The sequence below is a fragment of the Mya arenaria genome, chromosome 3 (assembly GCF_026914265.1).
Source record: "Mya arenaria isolate MELC-2E11 chromosome 3, ASM2691426v1".
NCBI lineage: Eukaryota > Metazoa > Mollusca > Bivalvia > Myida > Myidae > Mya > Mya arenaria.
The window spans coordinates 30,825,900-30,843,782 of NC_069124.1; the positions used below are offsets into that span (position 1 = coordinate 30,825,900).

Here is a 17,883-nt window from a genome sequence, read left to right on the forward strand (position 1 = left end):
CGTTTGTTTAGTCAATAAAAAGTTCACTTCGCACACACACACGCACGCACGCACGCACACACACACGAAACTTAACAGGAAAATTGTGGTGATGTGTGATCAATTGAAGCATATAAAATATGACATAATGTAACAGAAGACTAATATTAAACGCACGATTAACAAATCATGGGTAACCTGCGTACACACGGCTTTTTGTTGGTTAATCTGACCAATATTCAGCTGCTGGTGGGGTTTTCCGCAATATCTGACCCAACGTAAACACTTAATGTTCCGTTTAAGCATTGCAAAACGAACCAATTTTCCATCTATCAGGTTTTCCGGGTACCGTTCATCTGCATTACACTTTCCCCCACCTTAACACCATTATTCCAAATCTGATTGATTTTATGGACTTTGCCAATATTCAGCGCTTTCAGCACAAGTTTTGCTTGTGGATTAACTCACACCGGAAGTATCTTAACTGCTACTGCGACTAAGTTTCGTAAACCAAGATGTAAAACCCCGTAGCCTACGAGTTATTAAATACCCATTAAATTGGCCAAAAGGTTTTTGATAACGGTAAAGACATACGTTTTATGTTTCTTGATGTTTCGATTTTCTTTAATCAGTTTATACATTTGTTTGTTTATATGGATTGTTTTTTTTTATTCAACACATTTAATAGTTTTTTTACAAAAATAATGTTGGATGGCCCATTTTGATAACGGTGGATGCTCCATGGTACATCATTGAACCCAATGCCAAACTGCGTTTCCAAGCGAAGTCAATTGACAATTTAATGCGATGAGAGATTGAGAGCGGTCATGGTTAAAACGAATTATATATCACATTGTGTGTATGTTTATTGTCGGCTTAATCTGCATGACCACAAACAACTAATGACTTGACCCGTCAGTTCTCAGAATGTGTAACAACATGTATCATGTGAAGGTTATATTTTAGGACATATGTTTTGAAATATGCAGGTCCAAGGAAAGCATTTAATCGGATGTTAAAGTGAAACACTCTACAGTGGTACTAACAAGGTTTTTCATTATCGTGCTGTTATAAAAAGAAATCATTTTAGAATTAAGTGCCAATCTTATGTGAAAACAGTATTAATAGTTTATTTCTTCACTTGTCAATTTTTTAAAGAGAAATGCATTTAAGGAGATTGTCAGGAAAATCACTAGAGTGTATATAAATCAGTAGTATTATTTATTACATATATGTATACTACCTGTAGGTTTTTACAGACCAGAAAGTTCTATTTATTACATGTAATAATCTTGTATCTACATATCTATATATATAACGAGATATTTAAACAAAACAGGTTGCAAAAATTTACAGAGCTTGTCAGCTTTTTAAGCAGAAGGACACATTGATCTACTAGAGTGAATATTCAAAACCTTAAGCCAGTCGCGATTTTTAGAAGAAATAAATTCATAGCGATGGCATAGTTAAAGTGCTTCCGTTTTCGAAGTTCAGAGTCGCTCCGAACATTGACATGAGGCATCCTCTACTTGAATCTGAGCAATAGATTCCCCGAGACGCTCCGCATTGCCTTTGACACAACCATTTTGTGTTGCTATTGGAACTGAGGATGCGACCTTTTGCAGACGTTCAGGGGTTGCTAAGAGGGGAGCTTCATTGTGCTCTAACTACAAAACGTTTTTGGCTACTGTGTATACAATTGTTAATATTGTTTCAACTTCAATGAATTTTGTTATATACTGAAATTAAAGTCATAGATGACTAAGACCTGAACATCGGCTGAGCTTAACGGCATTGGTTAAGATACATATCTAAACAGTGATGTATATAGATACGATATTTGTGCTTTTCCAAGAGCACTAATGTCCAGCTTGAAGTACAAAAAATATTAATAGTATTTTATTTTGAAATCTTAAAGAAGTTATCTTTTGAAATTGAATTTACCATTAAAATATCATATCTATCATTTCCGGTGATTGATACGCCACAACGCTTTAGTACAATGACAAAGTATAATGTAACCTCAAATCTTAGCACAACCCTCAATTTATTACTTGACCATTTGTCGAAGATATTCTAAAGCTGCTTTCAGTTCTCTCAGCAAATCTTTCTCTAAAATTTCTGAACTTTCTATCTTCCTTTTGAGTGCTATTATTTTCAACTGCCATAGCGTTAATTTGTCCTCAAGTTTTAACAACAGTTCTTCTTTACTGGTGTTAAACATAATAGATTCATCTAATTGGGCACTAACATATGACCCCATACTGCTTAACCTTATAATATATTTTCACAATTAAGTACATGACGCTTCAACTTCAATTTAGATGTAACATCCTTGATATTATCTATTTAGTATATCTAAGATAGAAACTGATAACAAAGTCATCACGCTTTATCATGACACTCTGTGCAGATAAGTCATTTTTAAACGTTGCAAGTTAGACATTTACATAAAAGCGCCTTGTTATAACTATGAATTGTACCTTAATACAATTTTTGAGGAAGCATCTTTTAACAGCATTTGTTCGCTTCAATAAGAGCTTCAAAATGCTTCACATGCTCTGAATTCTAAAACAATGGCTACTCTACAATTTTGAGAAACCAAGGCTTATGTGTCTAGTTCTTGAAGAACACGTTTTTTACACAAATCATATTCAAGAAACGATATTTTATCAAAAAGGATATATTTATTGAATTACTATTATAATAAACCTTAATAATAAACATACATAGTTTGTATGTAGTATATATGCACTGTGTTGTTTGTGGAGTTTTGAGCTGTTGTTTCATGTTTCTTGTTTGTGATTTTTTTTTGTTTTTGTGTTCTATGTTTTTGGCGTTAACCCTGTGTCATTTAACAGGGTTTATGTTTAAACTGCCTGCTACTGAGCCTATTGTTTCTGTAGTGTTTCACATCAATATTAAGAAAGTAGTTCGGTTGTGAATATTTATTACCTTATTTGTATACGCGAATACCTCTTGGATAATTGAATAAAGGTAATATGTATTGTATGATCAAATATGATTTCAGCTTTTCGATGTCCGCAGTGCGTGAACACCACCATGAGTTTGTTTGTTCCGATAGTACATGATGTAACCGGTGTTTTTTTTTCCTTTGGCTTTGATTGGTTGGCGGAATCTAGGTAGAGCTTGCAATTTATAATGACAGCTTTGCGTCATTATATTTCTGTATGCTCATATTTTGATATATTGTTGCATGGAAATTACACTGGGAATTAATAACAATCATTTTTCTTGAAAGAAGTATTCCTTACCTGTCTATCTTTGCTTCATTTTGAATTGAACCTGCGGAGATGTAATAATTGACTGTAGCTAAAGTGGTAACCTCGGGTCGAATTAAAGTCGAATTGATTTTGTGAGTTTATTTTTCAGATGGAGCGATTTTTCTCAGGAATTACACGAGTCTCTTTGTATTGGCTTAAACTGTAGATGAATTGCGTATTTCTAGAATGTTTATCATAGTCATAGTCTGCATTCGCGCGATAATATCTTTAATATTTGCTATGAGCTACCTTTGTTCCATTACTTGTAATGGTTATCTGTAATCTGAGCCCTTTAATCAAAAAGTGTAATACCCAAATAAATATCTATCATACACAGGCATAAAATATTTGTTTGTACATTGATAACCAAACCGTTACTTGCTGACATATAATATTCGTAATTTACTTGGAGCAATAATTGATTGATATTATTTGTCTATGCTACTACATATGACAACGTGTTGAAAAACCAAAACTCTTAAGTATTATTTGACATGTTATTCTTAACCATGGTACGCAGATAGTCCGATGATTCTTTTATTTCTCTCAGTAACTCTTCCCATACAGATTCTGAATTTTCGCTCTTCTTTTTGATTGCCTTTAATTTCCCATGCCATACATCTACTTTGCATTCAAGTTCTGACAACAGTTCTGGAATTTGTTCACTAGTATAAAACTCTGATCCAAGTGTTGGTGCACTTGAAGATGTTCCCATTCTTAAAGGTTTAAACAGATTTTATTATTATATACGCAAAAAGAACACACCGCTTAAGTTTGACTTATCATATAACGTTGTAAAACTGTTGTAACGTTGTTTCTCGTTGTTAAATTCTTAATATAGAAACTGAAATATAACTTTCAACGCTTTATCTGCATGTAAATATACCTCAGGTTTACTTGTTGAACATGTTTTTATTTAATATACGTAATACCTCCCTGTTAAGAGGTTAAAGTTAACTATTTGATTTCATTTTATCTAGTGTTCACCTACATAAAACTAAAATGTTAGTATAGAGACTGTTAAACTTTTATGATACAACGCACGGAAAAGCACTTGTTTACCAATGGACTATATTTGCAAAAAAGATAAAGCGATAGTGCACGCCAATATTTAAGGATATTCATGGAATTAGGTCCGTGCACTACTGCGCTCATACAGCATAAACGCAAGAAACAAATGCGATCAATATTTATATTTACATTTTAAATAATTATTCATTATGGTTAGAAACTAGCCGTATCTTCTGCATTTGCGTTTTTATTCTAAGACTTAAAGAAATGTAACTGTTAACAAAGTTCGTTTAAAACAATAGCTTGTTTTATTTGTCGTATATCATTAGCTAAATGACGTCGCAATTATCAAATCGAAGCGCAATATTTAAATAAAGAATGCCGTCATAACTCCTTGCGTGTTATACAATGTGAACGCCAAGTTTTTATCTATACAAAGGGCAAGGCGAATGTTAATAATGTAACTGGCACATATAATTGTTGATAGATATAGGGTTTGTCATTTCATTCGATAACGTCATTATCTAGACGTACATGTATTATGATTGTAAGTCCCCAAACTATACGATAAACGTACATTTTAAGAAATTGGGTGCATAGTATCCTACCAACAATACACATCTATCGAAGTGTTTGCAAATCTATAAAGAATAGTGACAACACGCATAACAGCGGATCGTAATTTAGCTGGTCACTTGATATATCGCACTTACACATTAACAGCTAGTATATGAAGTGAATCTATTATGGTGAAACATGAAATACAAAATAAGGAGTAACATAGATCAGGCCTTTTCCATCCGTGCGTTCGTCGTCCGAGATTCCGTCTGTTATAATAAGGCGAATTGAGTCGCACAGAACTCCACACTAGTCATGAAACTTAAGAGGAATGTTAATACGGTTGTGAAGTTGTGCAACGGGGGTTCGTTTCCCGCTGCACGTAGTATAACAAAAGATATGGCCCCCTGAAAGCTCAGTTAATACCAAGTGTACCACTTTTTAAGTCTATCAATTGCTTTTTCAACATAATGAGTCAATATTGAAGTACAAAAAAACACCACAAGAACATTTATGCTCAGGTCTAATCAGTATTTTAAAAGTCTAAATGTGTTCCTATTAGTCCACTGAGTATCTCAAACCATATAAGAGCTCAAGACTTACTCCTATCACGTACATGGTGTGTCCAAAGTACCTTTTGACAGTCCATATTGCTACTAAAACAATTCAATGGCTTTATGACGCTCTATTGTTTTCACAATTAACAATAGTTTTTATATATTTCATATCATTTTAGTGTAAAGAAATCGTTTATTCAACCTCCTTACTACCAAATGGACCACATTTAGGCAACAATGAAGCCCATTCAGAGCAAAACTTGGGTTTATATCCAGAGCCACTTTCTGACAACCATTCGGAGCGAATCAAGCCTATGGGCAACTCTAATGAAGCATAACCAGTGCTAAATAGACTTTTCTTTGTCAACAATAATCCTATTTTAGAACCAGCAAACACATGTGCTTCTGTGATCTGGTATTATGATAACCCGTGTTACAGCACAAACGGTGATCAAATCCACACATAAGCAGCTCTAATCAAGTTTACTTAATGCCAGATAGACCTCTTTATTACAATTAAGCCAACTAAAACCAAAATAAAACCCAGCTATTTTAAAGCCTGATCAGTACCAATCCGATCACATATGATAGCTATGAAGCCCATCTAGAGTCAAACCAATGTTCAGTTCAAATTAAGACTACTTAGTGCCAACAATGCCACTTTTGGTAACCATGGAACCAATTTAAAGCCAAATTAACTGATGTGTAGCTCTAATGAAGCTTAAAACGTGCCAACTAACCCAGTACACATGTGAATTTCTAACTAAAACCACTCAGTGCCCCAAAACCCATCTTAGGTAACCATAAACCTCATTTAAATCCAAACAAACACACTTGTGCACATTTCTTAATAAGCCTAATCAGTGTCAAATAACACAGTTTGGTAACCATACAGCCAATTTAGAGTCCAACAAACCAATATTCAGCTATAATTGATAGTACGTTGTGCCAAATAAACCATATTTTAGCAACCATACAGCACATTCAGAGTGAAGCAAACCCACGTGCAATACTAACAAAGCCAACTCAGTGCCAAACAGGCCATACTTTGGCATCCATGAATCCCATTAAGAGCTAAACATAACGCATTTGCAGCTCGACTGAAGCTTTATCAGTGCCAGAACGCGTCCAGTTTTGTTTTTATTTTAAACCAGAACTATACTATGAAAGAATAAAAAAAACTTAATTCTACGTGAATAAGCAAAAGCTAACCAGCTAATAACCGTAAACGAAGGTGCTCGTTCTCAGCTTTTAAATATGTTAGTTTGTCCTCTAACTGGTTTGTCTCGGTCAACATATTTGCAATTGAAACACCGTGTTGACTGCGTTCACCCTGGACCTTCAAACGAGGAATATTAACTTAAAATCTTCCTGACACTCTTAATTGAAATACAGAAGAGGTATGTTCCCATCCTTGGGAATGTTAAGTTTGACAAAGCATGTATGTTTTAACGAAATATCTGCACAAAGCTATGATAAGGACTCTTTAATTATGAACGAACTATTTCTCCGATCTATATTTATGCAAAAACCTACAGAAACAAGCTCAGTAGCAAAAAGTTTAAACATAGACCCGGTTTACTGGCACCGAAAATTATTTTTCGAAACGATATATTAAGCAGTAACAAAAAAGAGTTTGGAAATTATATGATTATTGGATGAAGATAAGATTTTTTTTTATTCAGGCAGTGTCTTGAATTCAGGCAGTAAAACTTGTTGATTTTGACTTGACAATTCAATAATTCATTAGATTACAACTCTTTATTTATCATTCGCTCTTTTATAAGAGGCACCCTTTAAACTGTAATTTTTTCTCTAATTCGCTGGGTTTTGGTTGCATCTCTGAACTGGTCGTTTTTAATTATAACTTCTGTGTGAAAGAATAAAATATAAATTTAAAAATTACGTTGACATATTATTAAAATTTTCCCAAGAGTACTTATGTTCAAGTATCTTGACATCTTTTTAAAGTCACCTTTTATAAATCTAACATCTGCATTTGCAATCTGCTAAGTGAAATTAAAGTTTACCCGACATAACAACCCGAGCGAGCTATTTAATCATGTGACCATATATTCGAGAGTTTGGAAATGGTTGCGAATTTTGGGATTGTAAGTCACATGGCGAGTAGCCATGTGATAAATCCAACAAATAAAACTCTGGCGTTATTTGAATGAACATAGTGTGCTATGCCAAAAGGATGGAAGATTGTTTTAAAAAGAACATAACACTCAGTCGTGGATGTCGAATCTTGAAATTGCACTATAGTTGTAAACTTCCCATAGCCATTTAATTCCGACAAGTTTGCAGACGAAACCATGGTGGTGTTTACACGCTTGATAGTTTGGCGGAGTTCGGGCAATGCTTTCAAGGAATGGCATCAACGTTACTTCAATCTAAATCCGTTGTGGACAAAGATCGCTTTATAAAACCAAACCTGTTGGTAGAATATGCTTATATTAAAGCATATATATATGCTTACATTAGGTATACAATGTTTTTCAAGTGGAGATGTTTTAGGAATCACTTGAGCATATTTTCATTGGCTTAGAATGAAGTTAATATTGTGTACATTTAAAATGCGTATGATGTTCATAGTCTGCAATCGCACGGTATTAGATATTGGTCTAAGATGTTTATTTTACATAGCAATGTATGCGAAATTGTTATTGGAAGCGTGTAATCTTAACTCTAACAGTAAATAAGCAAGTAGTTTTATACCCCGTAAATATCTTCATTCAAAGTAATTAGCCATTTGTTTGAACATTACGACTACCAGATTGGCTGACCGATATCATTCAAATTATTCCAAGCAACTCGTTTATACTCAATTTACTTTTGTAAGTATTTTTGCACATCAGATAGGCATTTCGGAGGCCGTTTCTTCGGTCGTCTATCCGAAAATTAGCTCTTTTTGAAAAAAACAACAACAACATTGCAAACAATGATCGAACGCATGTGATAAAACACCAATTGGCTAAAACAGGGAGACGACCATCTGCGGTATCATTTTTCTGAAGAAATATAGACATAATGGCTGTATGCAGAAGCTCCATTATGTGGAATCCTAATTTAGATTGCTATAATTGTCAAAGCAGTGCACTGCCCTTCGGACTGCAGAAATGCAAAAAAACACTGTTAACAGCTAAGTAGCACATGGTAGTTTTTATTTTACTTTTTTACTGCGCTGATGTGCGTAATTTGTGCGAAAATCTCAAGTTGTTGCAAATTCCGTTGCGATATAGCACAATAATACTGAGTATATAAATACCTGTGAGAAACCGTTCTAACCTCACATTTGAAGTAAAATTAAACGGTGGACAACAGCAGCACAACAAAATGATGCTTTAATTAGTGATGGTAGTATAATGTTAGTCAGTGAACTAAGAAATTCACAACTTAGAGTTGATTCAAACAACATTAGTTTCGATATACCATATACATTCAGCTTAGTTCAACGAATTTGAGCATAATCAAAATAAAAGAAGACCAAATACTTAATGCATTGGAACAGGAACATTTGAGTTATGCACCTAACAATAGAGTAGACAGAGTTTAGAAGGAAGTCATGAGGCTTATGCTATGTCTCGCTTCTGTAAGTCATTCACGCTGCTTAGGCTAATGCGATAGTGCTGTGATTCGAATAAATATAAAATGTTATCTAACTGTCTTAGGGTGTAAACGATAGTATTTTATCAATTAATTAGAAGGAAGAAAAGATAAAGGTAGAAGAAAAGGATGGTGTGATGAGTGGGGTGGTACAGGGACTGGTGAGCTCGGGATCGGGATCGGGATCGGGATCTGTTGGAGTTTGTACTCAACAACGTTTTGATTGACGAATGTAGTTTTGGACGTGGTCAAAGATAAGTATTTGTTCGTGCGATAAGAGGCTTTCTTCGATCCAAAGAGTAATAGTTGAAATCAAAGTCAAATGACCTACGGTAACTGACCAATGAGATGATTTCTTTGGATGTTATATAACGGACAAGTGAACAAACAGTGAAAAGTACCCTCCATTTCACTGCATTGACAACTAGGACTGTTGACAAAATGTGTTTTTTAGAATAGATGTTCATTGAGAATGCTACAGTGCAAACGCAACCTTGCATGATTGACACACTATATGCGGTCACCTTCGTAGTAATGATCGGGAAACTTGTTTTATGTTCATTTTAAGTTTGTATTTGAAAGAACACACAGTCGGCGTTGAACGAATATTTTCTGGGAGTGCGTTCCATGCGGATAGAATTGATGGCAAAAATGAACTCGTCAGCAACTGTGATTTGCATGAAAAGTTCCGAAGGTTAGTTGCATTTCGAAGAGTATACGAAGTAGTGTCACCACTTCTTGATGGAATCAGTGAAGTAACACATGCTGATGCAAGAGAGTGAAACATTTTGTAAAATATGATAAGTTTGTGAATATGTCGCCTTCCTTTGAGTGGTCCGATTCCAGGTTCAACATAAAGATAGGTAAAAATCCATACAAAATACTCGTAGTTTCATGACGTTTGGAACAATCCTTGGGAGCAATCTACGTTCAGTTAAAAGTATTTTTTTTTTGTGAAGCTTTGCAGATGTTGTCTGACACCATAATGACATTGGTACCATTTGTGAAGTTCACAGAAAATACATTAGATGTCAGTCGATGTCACCTTTAAACAAATCACTTATGATTATTATACTTCACAGACAATGCACTTGTCCACCCGAGAGTTAAACTGGTCTTCTCATATAAAGCAACCTCACAATTCGATGTAAATATGTGACCGTTTGTGCCATTCATCCAAAAGCCTTTTTGACTTACTCAAGAACCTTCCCGTTACACACAAGTAATAAAGCATCTGACACAGAAAAACCTTTGTTGGTGCCATCAGTCTTTTATGCATAAGATATGGATATTCTTTCTCGAAAGTAGTAGAGACGAGAGTTCTGAACTGCTATGAAAACTGCGTTTTTATACTGATCCATAGGTTTTTATTATATCTAAGTCTAATGAAGTTTTGATGATAATGATGAACGATTCCGAATACAAAACATGAAAATATGTATACATTGATGGCACAAACCTTTTATAAAATTACTGCATGCCTACGTTTAGTTAACAAAAAGATGATTTTATAGGAATAAATATATTCTATCTTTTATTTCGTACAGTCACAATGTTTATTTTGGTTGCAAAACACCCTTGCAAATAACAGAGCCTGTTTCGTGTAGCATCATGGCTGGCCAAACGATGAAATCAACAGCCTTTCCACTTCTTGTGTACATTTTAAACATGCTTGTGTTGACGTCGGTTCCAGATTTAGGCACGAAAAAACACATCTGTGGATTTTGCACAACCATCATCCAGCAAACGTAGATACATTTGATGATGAAGGGTTTCAAATCTTCAACACAGCCATTATCCCAACTTGCCTCCAAATAAGCCTGCAGTGATATGAAATACATAAAGCCTCATACCAACTAGTGAACATAATGTGCTTAAGTACGTTTGCTGTGATTTTGTCACGAGATTTGCTCTCGGGTTTTAAACTCTTAAACGAAATTTTAAAACGCAACTTATGTAACAAATGAACTTAAATGCAGACCCATTTGAAATAAGGCTTATTTTATTTTAACTATTTTCTGCGTATCCATGTTGCATACGTTTAGGTTTTCTATTCAGTATAATTGATTTAAAAATGAATTTAGATATATCAATTTAGTTTCTTTTAAGCTACCATTTGGACAACTGGCGCCATTGATTCCGACATCTCCTTGAGAAGTTTCTTCATTCTATCCGTAACATGAATAGGCTGAATTTCCTGCAAAAAGATAAACACCTGATTTCTTAAAACTGTGAGATGTTGCCGTGAATTCTAAAAATAAACAGACTTATTGCACCAGCAATTTTACAATTGTGTGATATGATAAGAAAATCTAAGTGTGCTTGTTTCCGATAAAGCAAATATGGAAGGGCTAAGTGGACTTCGAAATTTCCATTTTAACACTTGAAACACGTAACGGTATGTGTACATCATAAGAGACACAATATAAATTTTGTAATAATTATATTTTTTAGTAAAAAAATGTATAACGGTAATATGGAAAATCAATGGTTCCTTAGTGTTTCCTTACTAGAAACCAAAATGCATTTTACGAAGTACATTAAAACTCATTATTTTTCGTTTTTTTTTTTAAATATTGGTAATACATATGTTGAAAGCCGTAACCAACGAATGTCTCCGGAAATATTTTACCTTAGACATAACGATCAACATTAAACTCTCTCAAAACAACCACTTGTTCTGATAAAGACGAGTAGTTTTCATTGTGGACGATGTTAACAGACATATTTTCTATCGTTTCCATGTGCAAGTGTACATTTGTGGATAGCATTTGCACAGACATCATATTATGAAGTATATATGTTATCATTTAAAAGATCAATGCATTTTATATTGTGTTTTGATGTACTTTCGTAGACATTCAGTTTCGTTTTATTTCTCTCTCTCTTTATTCGCAAAAAACGTGTTAAACATTATTCTTAAACTATGAACTGCTTTATTTTAATGACAGTGTCGGGTGTCGTTAGTGTCGTTAAGCATGCTGTGCTTCTTCTGAAACTATAATATATGTATTTTCTTTATACTTTCTAATGCCATAGTTAAGTTAAGTGTTTATAAATGGATGCATTTGATTTTTATGTTAAAAGCTCTACCTTTTTCTCTGTTAGCATTTTATACTCTTTAAACAAACAGTTTACAGCCTCTTCCGTCTGAGTCAATATTGTGTCCGCCTTTGTTTCACAAAACTCGTGTATGTTCTAAAAAGCATAATACATAAAGGAATGAGTTTCACATTCTACAGTTTAAGGATGGAGTTCTTTTTAGAGATTGAAGTGATAATAATTAATAAAAGTATCATATACAGAAAAATATCTTTGTACAGTAAGTTTGTATTGAACTGTTCAAGTAAAACATTTCAGGAGTAAACGCATAGGTTTATTGTTGAAAATAGTAACAACGGAATAACTATTAATATTTGTGTAAATAATAGTACCAGAAAAGATTCGTGACCATGTGTACCCACCAGCAGTGTTAGTTCTAAGGTTTTTATTGCCTCCAACTCGTCGTAGCCCGATTGAATCAATCCATCAAAAGCGTTTGTCCATTCGTTGTCGTACAATTCACTGTACACTTCTCCAAGCTTTGTTGGTCTGTTGCGATCACTAAGGTCAGTGATGTTAGGGTTTCCATCAGTCAGTCTTTCACCCGCCAGTCGGCTAAGTCTGAATATAAAATAAAGAAATCTAGTAATGATGACGATTAATTTTCTTGCACTGAGTTTGCCGTACATAATAGATGGAGGTGTAATTCAATGGAAGATACAGGAACAAGCCCAGTAGCCTTTTTCAGGATGGCCCTTGTTAGATACACAAGCTTCAATGCACACAACAAAGGGCACAATACGCCACACTATCAAAGACAAGACCAAGGTAATGGTTATGTGGTTTATGTTTGGTTAATAATTCGCCTATTCATTTAAAACAAAACAAAAGGAGGAGTGCAATAAAATTTATTTTAACATCGTAATTAATCATCAATTATTTTGTAACTGTTTATTAACTTATTTTGTATACTTTTTACTTTTTCCCTAGATTTAAAACTATTACCTTATTGAAAGATCTTCGTTTTCTGCCAGAAGCCGTTTATTTGATTCCTCGAGGTAGCCATTGTGTTCCAACGCATTTGCTAGACGAGTTCGAAGCTCTACAATTATATTTGTCTGTACAGGATTATCTTTTTTCTTTACGTTATTTTCCTTCTGTTCATGTTGTTGTTCGGGTGAAGGTCGATTCTTTGCTTGTTCCAACATCGCTGGATTTGCATGGTTTTCGACTCTAGGCACTTTAATCAGCTGTTTATATTAATTATATGTCATATAAATAGGTATGTATAACTACTTTATTGTTAGTGTTTCATCCATTTGGACTGTTACTTGTTTAATAAGCTAGCTTCATATACATGTTGACCTAAAATAAACTATGATTTCCCATGTGATAGTTAAATAATGTATTTTTTAAGATTAGTTAAGAATGCTCAAGAATTTTCTATCTGTTCCCTGTTTAAAAGTTTTTGATTAAACAAGATATTCAAAGAATTTAAGAAAAATCATGGAAAATGGTTTTGAAAATGCATAGCCTATATGGACGATAAATTAAAACAATAAAGCTACTAGATTGTTCGTGAACAAACGAATGGCATTATTTTTAATTGGACGATTTATTTCTTATTTATTATTCTTGAATAGCAAAAAGCAGGTCGGCGAGTCAGAATAACAAAAAATAAAAATAAATCCTCACCTTACAATTTATAAACATTAGCCCAATTTTGAACGTAATTCACTTAAATAGACGTATAATTGGTACACGATAGAACTTTATTTAAAAGTCTAAAGACTACTTCATAATAATTATTTCCATCAATACAGCCACTGAGAGGCGACTAAAAACACACACAAAAAACAACATTCATACAAATGGATAGAGTTTTAAAAGCAACATACATACCGCTGGCACATAACGTATCAGGTGTAGTTCTCGTTTCGAGTAAATGCACTCCTCTCTAAACAATTTAACGGTTGAAGGTCCGTATGGTTTAGCTTTGCGCAAACTTATGATACAACTTAGCAACCTATTCGCCTCCTTCTCAACTCTGTTAAGCAGCTCAGAAAAAGGTACACTTCCAGGGGATGGCTCACGTACACCTTCAGGAGCTGTCACACCTACAAGCTGAAAATCGTTGATGCCTTGTTGACCCATATTGCCCTAAAACAAAAGTAACTTATTTTTCAGTTCTGTATTGAATACATTAAAATACACTAGCACACACACGCACGCACGCACGCACGCACGCACGCACGCACGCACGCACACACACACACACACATATATATATATATATATATATATATATATATATATATATATATATATATATATATATATATATATATATATATATATGTATAATTATTGCAATTAATTCCTAAGAGATTTTGTATTTCCCTCAAGACACATTTTGAATATGATAACACATACACAACATGTATTGTTGGGGGGGGGGTGACAATGTATTGATATAGTTTTTGTTAGGTCTTAAGCGTCGCTTCATACGAGGGGGTTGACCAAGATACTAAGCGAACCAGAGCGATATTTTGATTGTTTTATATTTGGAGGATTGATCTCACCATTACGTCATTACGTCAAAGATTCTATGATTTCCCTATGATATTGTGTATGCATTTGTCAAGATTTGTTTAGAATGTTCCAGAATTGTTTATCCATTTAACATATAGAAGTTTAAGAATACATACGATAAGTACAGATATTTAGGGTAAGTTTATTGTGTTTTTTCTTTAATACGTTAACAAACATTTATAAGCGCTTCACTCACATTTTATTAACTCAATATTTGTTAAGAGTTACCTGAACGACCTTTCAGCCATATTTCTGCAATGAAAATAATTTAAGCTTAGAGAAATAGTATTCTCCCTAACGCAACAACCAACACAATAAGTCAGTCTACGTCCACAAGCATTGCGCGAGTTACAATCACTTAAGTACTAGCATTCAGACAGTCTTTCGGCACATTTTGCACCTTAAATATAACATTTGGATTAAAGTCTATGTGCATTCAAAATTTACAGGATTTTGATTTTGTGACCTGTTGACACTTGTTTTTATTCAAGGTAAGTAAAAACATGTTGTTGTTGTTGTTTACATGTTTCTCTTTGTCTGTTGCGTTTGGTAGTCATTTTCGGTTTTACTGAAAAGTGTTAAATGTGCGACCAATAGGTAAGTGATTATTTATTTCTCTTAAGTCACATTTTGAATTTGATGATTCACTCGACACTTGTAAATTGGACCAGGAAAAGACAGTGTCACAATATGGACTGTTTAAAATTAGTTTTGTCAGGTTTAATGCGTAGCTGTAAACGGTTGCTTTGACGTTTGGCGAAAAATGTTAAAATGTAATTTGTCTTTTACAATTGTTTTCCTTCAAGTATCTGTTAACTTTTGGAGATGAAAACATCGTCCGCTGCCAAACTGAAATTCATTCCGAAAAAAACTCCATGTAGGGAAATGTGAAATTTTGATTTTACTTTTTCAAGTGTAGATATGATTCTTTAAAACAATATGACCCCACCCCTTTTTCGGCTTAAGATAAAGGTTAGATATTGAAGTTATAGAATATATTGGTTTGTCATTGGGTACGGGGATAATCGTTCTACGTCCTATAATTGTCGAAGTGAATATTTCATTACAATATAGAAGAGCGAAATAACATAAATAACACACATTGCATTATTATAGACTAAAATTAGCCCAGGTGCGTCTTTACAGAGCGCCCCCTCTAACTCTACATTCTGGAACCAAACTTAGAATTTAATAATAACATATAATTCTAGTGTCATGATTCTCATAATAAGCATGCCTTGGAAACATAATTTGTATTTATTAAGCCTATATTAACACTGAATGCCAGTAGAAACAGCAATCTCGGAAAGCATTTTACCAGAGCTGGTCAAGCGGGCATGTGGTTATTTCGACCAATGGAATGAATATTTTAATGTATGTAAAAAGTACAAAATTTAATTAAGTACACGAATATCTGTCCGAATAACTTTCTCTCTTAAACGTGTTCATTTTTGCTTTCAAACATAAAAACCAGGTTTCGTTTTCCAACAATACAACCAGGAAATAAAGTGTTATAAGTAATATAGAATAATTAAACTACTTCAACCAACACATTATTACTTACACCTAAAATAATTGGTTCTAACAGTTTACTGTCAAACAAACAATAACATATTGCTTTACGGTAATTTAATTATAAACATATATCATACCAGTAAGACTAGTCCGCAGGTTGAACCACACTCAACTGTTCAATCGTGGAGAGTTATATGACTCAAATAGTACATACACCAAGTTGTTTATAGTGGTTTTATTTGTAATTTGCTTTCACTTTCCTTTCCGGTTATTGAATTCAACGGTTGACCTTGTTGGAAGATGCAGCATTTTGTTGGACAAGAATGAAATGACGACTTGAGGAAGATGATAATTAATTTAAATCTAAATATTTATTTAAAATGGTATAAACGATAGTGTATTATTAAGTATTTTCCGAATGGTCGCAGTCATCTCATGTCTAACAAAGTGTCAGTGCACTAACGCATCATGAGATTTAATAACTGAATACATAATAAAAGAACATAATAGAACGTGCCAGAGCGGGGGCTGGCAGGCTTAGTATAAAATATCACCGTTTGTAAGAAGATTTGCAGGCAGAACTGAATACAATAGTTAACATCAACGGTATTTTAAATTTAAGATCAACTTTTAAATTACAAAATTTCTATGGAATTAGTGTTTATTTTTTAAAAGATTATTAAGTATTCTATACATGTACTTATGCAAAAAGTTTAATTGAACATCATGGATTTCGCATAAGTCGACTGCAAAAAAATGGACTTAGTTGTTATATTAAAAGTGTTTTTTTCTCACAATAATGGATTAAATTTATTTGCGGCTTTTGATGGATGACAACAATGTTCCTGCATTCCAGATTATGCAAACATAGCACAATAGAACAATGCTTCTTTAAACAATTATAGCCGCATAAATATAAATCAACACAAGGAAATGTCTCGCATCCTGTATTCAAGTGAAAAAAACTGTCTACTTCCTTGCTCAAGTTCACACACTGTAACAGTTACTGATTCCACATGAAATCTCACATTTTCTTGTGGATTTTGCAACATTTATGTAGCTCAAATTCACGGAAGTAATGTCCTTGTGCACATCCGTTAAAATGATAAAAATCCATGCTGTAATCGACCAGCTACAAAGCGAATTCGCACTATTGAAAGCGACTGTGACGCTGACTTACGTTCTTTTCTAACTTCAACCGCCAAATGACATGTACACAATCGCATGATTACTTGTGACGACACGCAGTTATGATTTGCTTCATTTAAATGGATTGAAATTTGTATTTTCATTGTTTTTTAGTAAAACTTTTGAAAATCGGTTGATAATTTTGACATGATTTATGTTTTGTATTTAAATAAAATGTTTTTATGTATTTAAATAAAATGTTTTTATGTCAGGCTTTTTTTTCTGCGGATGAAGCATCCTAGTAACACACAATGTAAATTCTTCTCACTATGACAAGAGAAGTGTATTAAAGAAACTTTGACCTAGATTTCGACCGTAAATGAGTTATGTTTTAAATAGATTCTCAAATGCGTGTTTATTTTGTATCAAGTTTATTAAACTCGTCATTTAAAAACGATAAAAACTCGGCAGAGTCTCGTTTTTATCGTTTTTAAATGGACTCGATAAATTCGATACAAATTAAACACTCATTTGAAATCCTCTATATAAAGACACTCATATTTGAATCTGAAATTTACTAAGGCAAGCTATGTTTAAGGCGAGCCATG

General features: G+C 33.7%; 1 protein-coding gene across 1 annotated transcript in view; it reads right to left on the bottom strand.

Annotated features, from left to right (window-relative positions):
* The window catches only part of LOC128227347 (uncharacterized), a 32,996-nt gene extending 15,639 nt beyond the window's left edge, over positions 1–17,357 (bottom strand). Inside the window, exons 1-3 of the mRNA XM_052937784.1 lie at positions 17,328–17,357; positions 13,943–14,200; positions 13,046–13,290 (exon numbers count right to left, since the gene is read on the bottom strand). Of these exons, the coding sequence (XP_052793744.1) occupies positions 13,046–13,290; positions 13,943–14,194 (497 nt within the window). The 5' untranslated portion in view covers positions 14,195–14,200; positions 17,328–17,357. The remainder of the gene's footprint in view (positions 1–13,045; positions 13,291–13,942; positions 14,201–17,327) is intronic.
* Positions 17,358–17,883: the final 526 nt, after the last annotated feature.